General features: G+C 44.2%; 2 protein-coding genes and 2 long non-coding RNA genes across 4 annotated transcripts; 2 read left to right on the top strand and 2 right to left on the bottom strand.

Moving 5' to 3' along the window:
• Window positions 1–385: 385 nt before the first annotated feature.
• LOC120442528 lies at window positions 386–1,716 on the bottom strand. The gene is made up of 2 exons (XR_005614754.1): window positions 1,578–1,716; window positions 386–1,009 (listed from the first exon to the last, which is right to left on the bottom strand). It is a non-coding gene; the product is annotated as an uncharacterized LOC120442528 (long non-coding RNA).
• Window positions 1,694–5,198, top strand: LOC120442527. The gene is made up of 2 exons (XM_039619127.1): window positions 1,694–3,932; window positions 4,139–5,198. Exons 1-2 carry the CDS (start codon window positions 1,723–1,725, stop codon window positions 4,848–4,850), a joined length of 2,922 nt encoding a protein of 973 aa, XP_039475061.1. The 5' UTR covers window positions 1,694–1,722; the 3' UTR covers window positions 4,851–5,198.
• A 2,060-nt stretch (window positions 5,199–7,258) lies between these two features.
• On the top strand, window positions 7,259–8,604 carry LOC120442503. Its single transcript, XR_005614735.1, has 3 exons — window positions 7,259–7,294; window positions 7,728–7,835; window positions 8,189–8,604. It is a non-coding gene; the product is annotated as an uncharacterized LOC120442503 (long non-coding RNA).
• Window positions 8,605–10,605: 2,001 nt separating this feature from the next.
• Window positions 10,606–12,536, bottom strand: LOC116332183 (sialic acid-binding Ig-like lectin 10). Its single transcript, XM_039619905.1, has 4 exons — window positions 12,485–12,536; window positions 12,008–12,382; window positions 11,657–11,917; window positions 10,606–10,733 (listed from the first exon to the last, which is right to left on the bottom strand). The coding sequence occupies exons 1-4, from the start codon at window positions 12,534–12,536 to the stop codon at window positions 10,606–10,608; spliced, it is 816 nt and encodes a 271-aa protein (XP_039475839.1).
• Between the last annotated feature and the right edge of the window lie 2,543 nt (window positions 12,537–15,079).

The raw sequence follows: 15,079 nt of genomic DNA, 5'->3' as shown, positions 1-15,079 counted from the left end.
CGCTTTTTGAGACCCTCAAAGCGCTTTACAATTCCACTTTATAATTCCCCTCTGATCATCACCAGTAGGCGTAACAATGTAACAATGATGCTAAGTTTAGCTAGTAAAACAGTTTGCTAGTGTAGCTGCTGACACTAGTCTCATTTCAGTTTGATGGTACAAACGTAACAGGAGTGACATTATTGATATTTTACTATATACACACCATTTTGGCAACTCAGTTGTCTCAAATATGACGTTTCAGTCAAAATTCAAGGTATTTATTTCTAGTTCATAACATTTATGAGCCCTGTGTGAAAGCTTTAGTTATATTTAAGGACAATATCCCAAAATAAAGTCAGAGATTTGATCCTTGTGTGTTTCAGATGAAATGAAGACAAACTGATGCAGTAAATATTCTTTTATTGATGAGAAAACTGCAGTATAATTTACTTATGGTGAAGATATGAGAGCATTAAACAGGCTGATGTTTGGGTAAGAGGCTCTAACAGGAGAGAGATGATACAGAAACATGACATCTTTATAAAATACTGACACACTTTATGAATGGACAACTTTTCACAGCTCTTTGTATTTAAATGAGCTGCATACTTTTCCCACTGAAACCAGCACAATCCCACTGTAAACCATATTTGAACTAAATATATTCTGGATAAATCAAAGCATTATCAAAGTTGTCCGTGGTTCCCTTATTTTTCCTTCTTTCCCTGTCAGATCCTGTCCTGCAGGACAAACAGCAGTGAGTGGTTCCCTGTAGGCAGCTGTTACAGTTTGTGTTGGAGATACTTCTGCAAATACAGGAAGCAAATATCGAGACAGTGTTTTCAATGTTTTTACCAGTCCCTCAACTACAGAGAGCTGTCTGTTCTCCTCTGCATCTCTCAGCTGCTGCTGGCTCCTCTTCCTCCTCCTCTTCCTCGCACACTGTCCTGGATCTGTCCTGGTGTCTCATCAGGGGTGGAGAGCCTCCGTCTCCTCTCACCTTCTCAGTCTCTTCTGACTCTGGACACTTGCAGAAGGAAATCAACCACAGCAGTTAGCAACAAAAGCAGCAGAAGTTGATCAAATATCTGTTAACTTGCAGGATGAAAACAGTTTTCTCTTATAATCACAAAGACACACTTTATGTCTTTTAATCAGAGAAAGGAGAAACAGGACAGGATCCTGCAGAGTGTTGTCTTTATAACAAAGGTGACAGACTCAGGTTGTTTGATATAAGCATGACAAAAACAGCAGAGAAACAGGAGGAGGACGCCTCCATCTACTGTCTGTCTCATTATTAGTGCTTTATACAGGATGAGAGCTCTTTAAGGACAAACTGCAGCACAGCATGCTTGAGTCTGCGTCCTCACCGCAGTTCGCGGGCCAGATATTTGGTCAACCGTCTGCTCGGTGTTTCCTGAAACGTTTAAGTACGTTTGGCTTCTCACCGACAAACAGACCCAGCTTCGGGACAAACCTAAACTAACGTCACGTAACTTAGCCGAAGGTTCGCTAAACGTGACTTTTTAAGACTTTTCATTACGCTAACATTTGTTCCGCGGTATATTTGAAGTGAGATAAAACCCCGTACTTACTTTGAAGAGTTTAGCTCTGGACCGCTTTACTTCGACCGTCCGCCATTTTTCTTCAACCTTCGACTCGCAATGAATCCTGGGATATGGTGGGCCAACTCAAATCTGCTGTTGCGCAGCTGTTAGCGCGCGCAAGGGGCTTTTATCCATGTGCGCGTGCGTTCTTTGTGACGTCACTGGCAGATCAAAGGAATTAGCTTTTGCTTTGATCCGTCAGCTACGTCTAGGGCAGGGAAACCCAATAAATAGGGGCTCTCACACAGAAACGTCACTGCTCATCTGTTTGCAAATGTTCAACAGTCGGTGTTCCCTAAAACAAGGAAATTCTCCCGCTGTTCTCTCAAACCCAGAAAATCAAATTTGCGACAAAACCATGGCAACACGCAGCGAAAATGAAAATTCAATCGTGGTCACACCAGACCAGATTATGCCACCTATCAACAGGTGCTTCGAAAGGCTCTCTGAAAGTCAATTGAGCATGATAGAAAGTAGTGCATGCGACTCGGACGCCCAAGCGGCGCTCGCTGATATGATTTGTGAAATCATTCAGATCGCCTCTACCGGAATCCTGAAAAATGCCCTTCCTGTTATCCAGGATCGCAAGACGAGGGAAGATTCGGAGCCTTTAGATGTGGGGAAAATAAGCCCGTCCCTCGGAGACTCGATCTCAGCCGCCATCGCCAGCGCTCTTGACGTCCCGAAACAGCGACATGAGAGCGCTGACGAGCTGACACGGATGGTTGAGGAAGAGATCTCCGAAAAGGTCAGCTCAGCAGTTAAAGTCATTACCGAAAGCCCCGATCTCCCACAAGACCCCGCCGTTTATGTGAGCGGCAAATGTAGTAATATTAAAAAGCTGCACCGCATGGTTTGCCACGCTGCCTCGTGCCTTAAAAGGTATGTAGCACGTAAGCCGCGCTGCCGGTGCGGGTCAAGCGGCTCTGATTCCGGTACAGAAAGTACGGATTCAAAGATGTCGGTGCAATCAGTAATCACAGAGATTTCTGTGATTCTGTCATCAAGGAGCTCAGATGGAGAGATGACAGATAAAGATAAAGATGAGGAGGAAACTCTAACAGAAAAGGACGAAATCAAACCAGCTGCAGGAAGCCAAAGTATCCGAGCTCCAACCCCAGTAGAAGTGGTTGCAGCTGACATCGTAAATGAGATACTTGGCAACATGGATTTAAGCAGTGAAGAGCACTGTGAGAGGTGTCGCTTACCCAAACCTGCCTTTAATGCAGGATTAATTATCAACAAGCTGAGAGACTTCTTCTCCAGATGTTTGCCATCCACCTCTCACTCCGGGCTCAAAGCACGCAAACACCGCTTTTCCATGTTTGCAAAAAAACTATTTGAAAAAATGAAAAAAGAGCTGAGAAAAGTAATAAAGGCAAACAGGAATTTTTTTGTTTGTCTAAAAAACATTTGCAAGTACCCCAAAAGTGACACAGTGCCCTCAGATGAAAGTAAGGTTTTCAGCCTCTCAGGGTCAGTCCCAGAAACTCTTCGTCCCCAGAGTACAGAGGCTCATCGAGCCCCTTCCCGAAACACACTGCTTCGTTACATATGTTCTGCTCCGGTCGACTTTGATGGCATTAGATCAGAGGTTAATCAGTTATTTGACAAACTAACAAAGAAAGAAGAACCTTTCATCATTCATAAAACACTGGAAAACTTTAGAAATACTGGGGCAACCAGAGATTTTACTGTGGAGTTGACGGGAAAAGTGTTTGATCTACTTATGACAGATCGACTGTATCAAATCCCCGAACCTCTGATGGGTAGATCCCTGTCTGACACCGTCATCTCCAGGACTCCACGACAAACACATGGCTTAATGCGTCCCTTTTCTGCTGAAGTCCTCTATGTGCTTGTAGAAGACGCAGTAGAAAAGTTTGTACAAAAGCTTTTACTCTGGGTGGAGAACGAAGACCAAGATCAAATGATTGATGACAAGGTTTCTGTGGCTGTGGAAGACATCCAGAACTTTATGAAAAGAACAAGGACCCCAACAAAGGACACAAGCACAGATTCAGATGGCAGTGGAAGAGAATCTGTTCCATTACCTGTAACACCAAAATCTGGGAGCATTACCCCGGAAAAATCCTCTCTGGCAGCTGATCAGAGATGTCAAACACCAAAATCTGGGAGCATTTCCCCAGAAAAATGCTCCCTGGCAGCTGATCAGAGATCTCAAACACCAAAATCTGGGAGCATTTCCCCAGAAAAATGCTCCCTGGCAGCTGATCAGAGATCTCAAACACCAAAATCTGGGAGCATTTCCCCAGAAAAATGCTCCCTGGCAGCTGATCAGAGATCTCAAACACCAAAATCTGGGAGCATTTCCCCAGAAAAATTCTCCCCTGGCAGCTGATCAGAGCTCAAACACTGATCAGAGAGAGATCTCAAACACCAAAATCTGGGAGCATTTCCCGGAAAATGCTCCTGGCAGCTGATCAGAGATCTCAAACACCAAAATCTGGGAGCATTTCCCGGAAAATGCTCCTGGCAGCTGATCAGAGATCTCAAACACCAAAATCTGGGAGCATTTCCCCGGAAAAATGCTCCCTGGCAGCTGATCAGAGATCTCAAACACCAAAATCTGGGAGCATTTCCCCGGAAAAATGCTCCCTGGCAGCTGATCAGAGATCTCAAACACCAAAATCTGGGAGCATTTCCCCAGAAAAATGCTCTCTGGCAGCTGATCAGAGACCTCAAACACCAAAATCTGGGAGCATTTCTCCCCAAAAACGCTCTGCCAGTGTTTCAGGCTCTCCCAAGGATTCCTCTGACATGTCAGAGATGAGGTCTGCATCAGTGTCATCTTCTGATGCTGAGAGAATTTCCAATGACCTCGCTTATATCCTCATGATGAGAATCATCAAAAAATCAAGCCCTGAAACTCAACACTTTTGTGTCAGGACCTCATGTACTACAAAAGAACTAGACGTGGTCCTCAAGCGTCTGCGAGATCTGATGCAGCCTGAAATCAGCAGCACAGAGTCCGCCACAAGTCTGACCAATGACAACAAAAAGTTCATCAAGAAAATGGCCAAATGCCTCATCAAGGAGTTTGGCTCCCCAGACGATGTGTTAAAGGCTGCGATGGCAAATGATGCGTCTTTTGATGAGGCTCTGATAAAGCATCTAAAAATGCTCCTCGGAGTCATCCCCAGTCCTCCCAAAAAGTCCAAAATTTCCAGGTTTTTTTCAGCATTGGGAAAAACTCTGCGAAAACCCTTTAGGTGGTTCACTAAAGCCAGAGATGATTAAAATGACCTTCCTGGCTTTTCCCCGCCGCGCTGCTTCTTTTAACATCTTGAAGCAGAATTTTGGCACCAAATCCAAATTTTAACAACTGTAGTTCACGCCATCTTGTCTCCTTTTTGATTTTCATCCCCCCCAACCGGTCGCAGCGGATGGCCGTCCCTTCTGAGCCCGGTTCCGTTGGAAGTTTCTTCCTGTTAAAGGGAGTTTTTCTTCCCCACAGTCGCCTAGTGCTTGCTCAGAGGGGGATCATTTGATTGTTGGGGTTCTCTGTAGTACTGTAGGGTTTTGACCTTACAGTACAAACAGGGAGGAGACTTTGTGATTTGGTGCTTGATTTTTAAAATATCTAATTCGGCATAAAATAAAAAAATCTACATTAAAAATACATTCCAACTTTGTTTGTGTTTTTCTTCTGTTGTCAAATATGTAGAAAGGGTTGCACGTGTGATTTTAGTCATTTTGCATCAATATGTAGCCAACATGTGTCTGTTTGTGATCATGCTGCATCTATTTTTGTCTGATTTGTGTCTTACTTTAGTCAGTTTACATCTATTTTGTGGCCCAAATGTGTGGATCCTGTTTGACATTGCTCTGTTTTGTCTTAATGCTTCACTTTGGTTGTTGATGTTTGTGCTCGTTTTGATTCTAGATGTAGACCTGCCATCTGAACATTAGCACCTCGCCCACTTGGAGCACTTGTTCTTTAGTCCAAGGGTTAACACGTTTTTTTATTTCACTGACCTTGTAGAGTAACATGAAAACAAACACAAAGCGGTAAAAGCATCGTCAGTGTCATTGACCTGTAGACCCTTGTGCCCCCGCTCTTTTATTGCCAACATGAATTTATGTGAACTTTTCTCACTTAGTAGAACAAATGATTTAAAAGCGCTGAGTGAGCTACTGTCTTGTGTAGTTAATGTGTTGTGTGGTGGTTGTTGTGTGTTGTGCAGTGTTGGGGAGTAACGGAATACATGTACCGCCGTTACGTATTCAGAATACAAAATATGAGTAACTGTATTCCGTTACAGTTACCGTTTAAAAAGGTGGTATTCAGAATACAGTTACTTTGTTGAAATAAATGGAATACACGGCGGTACTTCCTGTTTCATATTGTCGCGGTCAGGATTATTTGGGTTTGTTTGACAGCTACGTAATGTTGTTCCAGGCGGCAGCGTTACGGTTGCCATGGTTACAGGGTGACGCGCTCTCTCTCTGCGTGTTTCCTGGGTGAGAGAGCGCTTTTTTGTTGTTGTTGTTGTGCTAAGCTAAAAGGCAGAATGCTACAGGCATAGCGCTAAAGAATGTAGCCTGATGGGCAGTGTAGTCCGTGCTGCAGGGAGAATGGACTACCATACCCGTTATGTGTCTGTGAGCGAGGGAGGGAGAGAAAGGAAAGTCCGAGCTGTCACGGAGCAAAAACGGGAGCTGGAAGCATGTAAATATAATAATAACCACTGCAGCCAAGAAGAGTGCCTGACGAGCCCATTTGTAAGTAAGCTATTAAGACTCAACTGTACACTGTGTTCGTGTTTTCCTCCGGAAAAATAAGTTCCGTTGGAGCAGCCTTTCAACGCCTCTCTCTCTGTCTCCAAAGCAAAGTTGACCCAGACAACAAAGTAAAGCTAGTTTTCGCTACCAGCCCGACAGGGAACCGGACGTATTAGCCAGAGGTCCCTTTACTACGTTTCGTACTACGTACCTTCAGTAACAGTAATAAATCACAGCAATAGGACATTCATGTAGTTGTAAACAGCATGATAATATATTAAGTATTCCAAAGTATTCAGAATACGTTACTCTCATTGAGTAACGTAACGGAATACGTTACAGAATACATTTTGGGGCATGTATTCAGTATTCTGTAGTGGAATACATTTTAAAAGTAACCTTCCCAACACTGGTGTTGTGTGTCAGTGAGGGCACTAATGAGTGTGACAAAGGCTGCAGTGTAAACAGTCTCCAGGTGGAAACAGCAGCAGTGATACTCCTCCTGCTGTCAGGCCTGCAGGTTTGTCCCTGTGCTGTTCTCCTCTGTCTTGTGGCCACAAACTGTTTTTTTTCACTCACACAAATAATTTGTGCAGCATCTTATTGTGACACCTGATTGTTCTCTTATTGTAGTTTCAGGAGTTTTAAATGTTTGTACAAAAACCTGTGGGATGCATTGACTTTTAGACAAATAGTTGTATATAACTTTATTGTTGTGTGCGTACGTTTTTAAAATCTGACTGTTTATATTTGCATTTCAACTTTAGTAAAATTATTCACTAAACATGTTTGTGGTTCTTACAGTAAAGCGAATATAACTACAACTAGGATTTGATGTTTTTGTGTGATTTCAGATCAGTTGTGTTACTTCAGTATGTCAGTGAAAAACTCCGTGTAAATTCAGACACGTGAGGTTGAGCTGAAGAGAATGATACCAAACAAACGAGGCAAAAAAAGAAGTAAGGGTGAAACACAAAGTAGTGAAAAGTGTGCGGTTATGTCGTGCTCCCCAGAGGGTGAACCCAACAAATCATGAAAAATGAGCTTTTTGTTCATGACGTGCAGATTTCTGACATTTTGTGTAAATTTAAGCAACAATTTGATTTTTTCTAACAAGATGTGAAACTTGAGTTAGACTTGTGTTTGTAAATGAACCGCCCCATGTTGTGTAGCTTTATTGGGCTACATATTTATTTATTATACAGGCTATACAGTACATAGCATCCAAACTCACATGTAACTGAGGTGTTTCATTATGTGGCTAAAGAAAATAATTCAGTTATACAAACGTGTGCAGACTTACTGCACGTGAATCATTGTAACCATATGTAACACATGTGTTTAAAAAAGGCTTTGATTTGACCCCCCATTTGATTTCCATGCCCCCCTAAGAAACTTCCTCTAGATCCGCCCCTGGACCTGCTGCCTCACAGATTACACCTCAGGCTCATCTGTCAGTCTCCCCACACTGGACCAGCTCACTGATACCTGAGGAAGCAGGTGAGTTCTTTCATGTCAGAAACGTGTCCACAGGAGGCCCCTGGGAAACGTATTTTCATTCTAAACACTGAAATATGCAATAATATGTAAACGTGTAATAATGATACACTGTAACCCACAGACAGCATTTATGGGGAAGCTGCTCTGCGTGTATTTAGCTTCCTGTGACTGTTGCCAATATACTTTGTTGGAAAATTGATATTCAGAGGATTATTTAAGTCCTATTTGTCAATACTTGATATTATAAAGGAAATGTTTAAGCAGTAAAAAAATACTTTTACACCATTTTACCTTAGCTCGTGTAAAAGCTGTAAATACTTCAGTGTACTCCTGTGTTGCTTCATCTCCTTCAGGAGTCTCATCCTCTTCCTCAAACCTTCTCACAGCCATCACTTCATCAATGTTCGCCAACCGTGCAAACGGGCGCGCAGCAACCGGTATGGCGCCAAAGTACTTACCCCCGACAGAGCCTGTCCCCCTGTCCCAATCATGGACAAACAGTATTCCCACATTCTTGAAATGTGTTTTACAAGAATAAAACAGACGTTTTCTCCAGTGATGCACTCAGAGAGGTGGAGTTTTGTTTCCAGCAGACATAACTTTGGCAGCGTGCACCAATCAGAGCAAAGAGTATTTTTATAGGAGGCCTGGAAACAAACACAGAGACGTTTACTCGCTGAGAACGCGGTACATGAAAGTTTCCATGAATCCAGTTCAAACACACGTGATTCTCTCTTATTCAGCACAAATACCACGTGACAACAATACACGTATCCACACACTGAACGGTAACATAGCCACACCATCTTTCACGGTTTCACTAAAGTCAGACGTCACGACTTTCACGTTCATGTTCATGGAGCTGACAAGGCCATCTAGTTCTTCCTCTAATTTATCACCAATGTGAAGTATTCCTCTTTTGTGCACTGCTGCTGCTTTAAACATTAAGATTTTATATATAAATCACACGAATAGCTTATAAAACATCGTGTTGACTGTTTCCTCTTCATCTTGGAATCCATCCTGGGCTCAGTGATAGAATCACAGATGAACAAACACATAAAAACCAAGATGAGAGAAATATTGGACGTGGACTTACTTCATTGTTTGCAGTTTTAAATTCCATCTTATTGTAATTATTTTCATCTCTAAAGCTTTTTAACCGTTACCATTTGTACCCATTTCATCTTTTTATTTGATTTTTGTTTCCCACTTTGGACCTGATCCATATCCGAGGTGTGATCTCAGGTTTTCCTGTTCCTGTTAAAGACACCGATGATCTCGATTCGCTGTAACGCTCGTCCTGTAAGAACGAACACCTAAACAATTTTATCAGACAGACTTTGTCCCGGACTCAAACTCGGAGCCAGAGAATCAATCCGAGTGTGTTTAGCTGTGATGTCAGCAGTGCACCTGTACCTGCTGGTTAGCTCACCGTATTGTTGTTACCTTTGCACTCAGAGGGTCAGCGTGAGAGTCGCAATCGTCTTTAGGGCTGCACCTGATCAAACGTCAGCTGTGGAGCAGCTCGTTATCTCTGCCAGGGTTGGTGGTTCAATCCCTGGTTCCCCTTGCACTGTGCTGCTGTGCATGTGTATCACTGACTGTCGTGGACAGGTCTGATGTTCCCTGTTGGATGATTTGGGTCCACTTCTTGCCAACCACACAGCTGAACCATGACATTTTCTGTCCAAGCACTCTGAAACAGTCAGGCTCTCATTGCTTTAATAAGTCGCAGCAGTGCAAAGAAACACTGAATTGTTTTAACAGTCACAGAAATAGAAAGAATATGTCCACGTGTTTGAATAAAAATAGACTCGGTGTTTCTCACAGCGGAAACTAAAGCAAGAAGCAAAAGGAAAGCTGAAACGGCTCCAAACACACTAACACATGTTTGATCTTTGTGGCCTTGATGTTAAGACTCGCTGATTGCAGACGGATCATGAACAGCTGCACTTGTGTTGGACTCATTTTAAACGCCACCTTAAACGGCTCAGAGTGTGACCGTGGAGTCTGAACCGCCACGGTGAGCATTATGGGTAATAAAGCAGACATGTTACAGGTGACGATGCCGTCACGCTCGCCGGCCACGTTCTTCTTCGTTGGTCCTCGGCTCCTCAGTGACATCTGGAGGCTACAACAGGAAGCAGAGTTCAAACAGCAGCGATGAGATAACGAGGAAGAGAAGAAGACAGCAGCAGACAGGTCGGTGCTGATAAACGGGCTCAAACTCCAAATCATGACGAGTGATGCAAGCAGAGAAAAGTTTGTGATGATTCAGATAAAAAGAGACTCAGTGCTCAGAGGAAGGATTACAGTCTGACAGAGAAAGCCATCCGTGACCGTTGCTGTGGCTTTTTCTCATCCTCAGCACTGACAGTGTTTGTGTAATTACTCTCACTGCCAGAAGGGGGAGACACAGCTCCAGCCTGCAGGGAGAAATCTCTTCAGCGATATCAAGTGATTTTCACAGGTGGGCGGGACCTTTGTGAACACCTGTAAACGTCTGCTTCAACAGTCTTAATATCTGGGTCAGAGTTTCATCAGGTTTGAAAATGTTTTCTTATTTAAAACTAGAAGAACCAGATTTAGAGTCAGACTCACTCACAGACCTCGTGTGCTTCCTGATACCTTTGACAGATCATTTATAAAATCATGTGACTCACCTGAGCTTCCAGATGTCTCTTAGCTTTCTGCTGCTGACCTGCTCCTGTGCTGCAAACAACACGTCCTGTGCAGACGGGAAGAAGAACAGTCAGAGGTGGGAATGTCAGCTCTCATCCAAGTCCAAGGACAACGTGAATATTCCAGGTTCAGCTCCAGGACCCATTTCATTCAGAGCTGCTGGCTGTGGTGACTCCTGAGTCCCATCTCTCTGTTTTACACATGCTCTCAGCCCTGAGACATAACAACATGGTATGCAGGGTGCTCAGTTGCAGACAGGAAAGCACTGCAGAGGGTCATCAACACAGCCCAGAAGATCACTGACTGCTCTCTGCCCAGCCTGGAGGTCATTGCAAACTCTCGGTACCTCAGCAGAGCTGGCAATATCATCAAGGACCATTCTCACCCCAGCAATCAACTGTTTGAACTATTACCGTCAGGCCGACGATACAGGTCACATAAAACCAGAACAAACAGATTCAGGGATAGCTTCTTTCCCAGAGCTATCACCATAGTAAATAAGCATAAAAACAATTGAAACTGCTTAGCTACACCATACTGTCACCGTCAATTATTATTATGCTGCTATTCTTACTGTCATTATATTAATGCTGCTATCCTGTATATATTGTACTTACTATTGTTTGTTTTAATGTACCTTTTATATTCTACATTTATATTTATTATTGTATTTTTGCACCAAGGGAGTGGCACTCCAATTTCGTTGTACCCTGTACAATGACAATAAAGGCTATTCTATTCTATTCTATTCTATTCTGAGCTGGACTCACCTGACACAGGTGCATGTGACTGTGCTGGTCTGTGAACACTGCAGCTGATGTTCCAGGGGATTCACTGACAGAGAATGGGAGGAAATTACCTTTTGATTATTACTGAGGCCACAGTGACGATGAGCAGCATGTGAGCGCTGAACAGAACCAGACGGACGACTGTGAGTTCGTTCAGGTTTCCTGTGAAGAAGATCAGATATTTCTGAGCTGCTCTGCAGACGCCACACAGATCTAATATATTTACCTCCTGGATCGTGGAGCTGCAGGTTAACACATGTTGTGGGGAAGAGAGCAGCGCAGCAAAAGTTTAGCATCATGCAGCTGTTTGACGGAGAGGAAAACCTGAGAGAAACTGATCACACCAACCTGCCTCCACCTGCAGGCTGTACGGCTCAGAGACAGTCTCCATGTTGGCCTTCAGAGCACAGGTGTAGTTCCCAGAATCCTCTGCAGTCAGAGGGATGAGAAGGAGGGAGGAGCCAGTCTCTGAGAGGGCGTGGCCATCTTTGAACCAGGTGACCTCCAGTTGGTGGAAAGTGCAGACTGAAGCACAGAGCAGTGTGACGGTTTCACCTCTGCTCAACTTTTTATCATCACTGGAGCTGATTATTCTCATTTTAGACTCATCTGAAATCAAAGTGTTCATTAGTTTTAATAAACAGTCATTAATATTAACGATTAATATTTGTGTCAGAATCAGGAGATTTATGTTCTCACCATCAACTCTGACAGTCACTCCTGTCCTGTTAGTAAAATGTCCTTCAGGATGATCAGCTTCCATCCTGAAGCGAAAGGTTGCGCTGTCTCCCTGCTGAACATCTCTGATCTGTAAAGTGCAGTTTGTCTTCATGTCTCCCAGATATTGATAACGAGGATCGTTGTTTGCTGAGTTACTGTCAAACACAGACGGAGTGTTAGTGTAGCAGTACTGGTGGTTCTGACACCAGCGGACTCTGACGATCTTTAGAGGAACTTCTTTCCCACCGTCACTGAAAGACTTCCGAGGTGTGAAGGTGCAGGGGAGGGTGACAGTGGATCCTCTGACAGCACAGGTAGACGTGAGAGGATAGATCACAGTTTGACCCACAGCACCTAAAGAAGAGCAAACACAGAGATGAGATTTGAACACAGTGACTGAATCTAGCAAAAATTTGAAAAGCAAAATAATTCTCACAGTCAGAGATCACGTCCTACCTGCCAGCAGGAACAGGAGACCCCACAGACGGTGTTTGTCCCAAACTGCCATCCTTACATTTTAATGAGCCGACTGAATGACTTCTTTAAACGTGCGATCAAACCGCAGCAGTGCTGATGAAGACACTGACTGACACACTGGGTTTGATTTCTTTGTGGTCAGCTCTGAACTTCCTCATTTATTTTTTACCTCTTATTAGAAAATATTGAAATTTCCTATTTGTCGCAACATTTCATCAAAATGACCAAACAGTGGAAAAAAACCGGGTGAAGGGACACTTTCTCTCGGTTGAACACGGAACACACACACGCGCGCACACACACACACACACACACACACACACACGCACACACACACACACGCACGCATGTACACTGACACAGACCTACACTCATCCCCCCCCCACCCCCTCCAAACGCCTTCGAAGCTTATGTCTTCTACGTTGTGAGATGTGATGATTCATGTGCTGAGGTGTTTTTTCTGTTCTCAAACTGATCTCCGTGTTGGAGCTCAGTCTGGGGGGAGTTCTTTTTTCTCCTCGTCTTTCCTCATGTTGTGCATTTTCCATGGTTATACCTCTCTGACCTGTCTACCTCGTGATGTTTGTGTAATGTATGTATGGTCGGAAGGGTAAGATGGCGTTGGCACGGCTGGCAGCCTTAACCCAATTTCCCTCGGGATGAATAAAGTATTATCAATCAATCAATCAATCAATCAAAATTGCTGCTGATGTGCCTCTCACCTCCCCGTCTCCAATCTGCTGTTTTTTACTGTAAACATCAGATTTAAAGCTTCTGTTAGAATAGAATAGAATAGAATAGAATTCAACTTTATTGTCATTGCACATGTCACAGGTACAGGGCAACGAAATGCAGTTTGCATCCATCCAGAAGTGCTTTAGCCATGATATAGATATATTACAATATATATTAGCAATAATAGAGATGTGTAAGTATATTACAGAATGGGGTCTATTATGGTTGTTATAATGTACACAGTGTGAAGTATGTTATGAATATTCTATAACTATAAGTATGTACAGGCTATGAACAGGATATAAATATGAAATAAACTACACAGAAATATGAGATATACAGTTATACAGAAATGTGAACTATGCAAGTTATAAACAGTTGTGGGATTAAAAATTATCGTATGTACAGAATGATTATTTACACAGAGCTATACAGTAGTGCAGTTAAGATAAGTGAGATATGTGGATAATTTCTACAGAGGCTATATAAAGTGCTAGTGGTTGTGAGTGGTGGTTCAGTCCATGTTATTATTGTGTGTTTGAGGGTACGGTTGTCCATTGTGTGTGTGTGTGTGTGTGTGTGTGTGTGTGTGTGTGTGTGTGTGTGTGTGTGTGTGTGTGTGTGTGTGTGTGTGTGTGTGTGTAGGTGGTTGTGGGTGTGTGTATGTTCAGTCCATGAGTTTAACGTGGGTCAGATGTCAGGAGGCAGAGTTCAGGAGTCTGACAGCTGTGGGGAAGAAGCTGTTCCGGTACTTGGTGGTCTTAGTCCGGAGGCTCCTGTAGTGCCTCCCAGAGGGCAGGAGGGTGAAGAGTCCATGTGATGGGTGACTGGGGTCTCTGATGATTTTCCCAGCCCTTTTCAGACACCGCTTCCTGTAGATGTCCTTTATGGCAGGAAGTGGTGCTCCGGCGATGCGCTGGGCAGTTTTCACGACCCTCTGCAACGCCTTCCGGTCCGAGGCGGAGCAGTTCCCGTACCAGACTGTTATACAGTTGGTCAGGATGCTCTCGATGGTGCAGCGATAGAAGTTCACCAGGATGTCTGAGGACAGGTGGTTCTTCCTCAGAGTCCTCAAGAAGAAGAGGCGCTGGTGAGCCTTCTTGACCAGCTTGGAGCAGTTGGTCGTCCAGGTGAGATCCTCGGAGATGTGGACTCCCAGGAACTTGAAGCTGCTCACACGCTCCACAGCCGTCCCCTTAATGTGGATGGGTGGATGTGGGTCAGCATTCCTCCTGTAGTCCACGATGAGCTCCTTGGTCTTCTCAGTGTTAAGCAGCAGGTTGTTTGTGTCGCACCACTCAGCCAGACGATCCACCTCCTCCCTGTAGGCGGCCTCGTCGTTGTCACTGATGAGGCCAATCACCGTGGTGTCACCTGCAAACTTAATGATGGTGTTGGAACCATCAGCAGGTCTGCAGTCGTGGGTGAAGAGGGAGTAGAGGAAAGGGCTCATCACACAGCCTTGTGGTACACCGGTGTTCATTGTGATGGTAGATGAGCAGCGGTTATCCAGCCGGACATGCTGGGGGCGGTTGGTCAGGAAGTCCAGTAACCATTTGCAGATGAGGGAACTGATGCCCAGGTCTGTCAGTTTCCTGATGAGTTGTGAGGGGTGGATTGTGTTGAATGCTGAACTGAAGTCTATAAACAGCATTCTGGCGTAGGTGTTGTTGTTGTCCAGGTGTGAAAGGACAGACTGCAGTGCGATGGAGACTGCATCCTCTGTGCTCCTGTTCTGGCGGTATCTTGGTTGGTGGGGGTCCAGGGTGGGGGAGACAGGATTTGAAGTGTGCTAAGACCAGCTGCTCTAAGCACTTAGTGATGATGGGGTGAGGGCTA

This window comes from Oreochromis aureus, linkage group 11, assembly GCF_013358895.1.
Source record: "Oreochromis aureus strain Israel breed Guangdong linkage group 11, ZZ_aureus, whole genome shotgun sequence".
NCBI classification, from domain to species: domain Eukaryota; kingdom Metazoa; phylum Chordata; class Actinopteri; order Cichliformes; family Cichlidae; genus Oreochromis; species Oreochromis aureus.
The sequence above is the reverse complement of the archived record's forward strand: the minus strand, read 5'-3'. Positions and strand labels throughout refer to the sequence as shown.

Excerpts from the sequence above, each read along its gene's own strand:
- LOC120442527 (XM_039619127.1), top strand. The coding sequence starts at position 1,723 with ATGTGCGCGTGCGTTCTTTGTGACGTCACTGGCAGATCAAAGGAATTA. Across the intron at positions 3,933-4,138 it reads GGGAGCATTTCCCCAGAAAA|ATGCTCCCTGGCAGCTGATC; the intron begins ATTCTCCCCTGG and ends TTCCCCGGAAAA.
- LOC116332183 (XM_039619905.1), bottom strand. The coding sequence starts at position 12,536 with ATGGCAGTTTGGGACAAACACCGTCTGTGGGGTCTCCTGTTCCTGCTG. Across the intron at positions 12,383-12,484 it reads TCTCCTGTTCCTGCTGGCAG|GTGCTGTGGGTCAAACTGTG; the intron begins GTAGGACGTGAT and ends GCTCTTCTTTAG. Across the intron at positions 11,918-12,007 it reads AGTGACTGTCAGAGTTGATG|ATGAGTCTAAAATGAGAATA; the intron begins GTGAGAACATAA and ends CTTTGATTTCAG.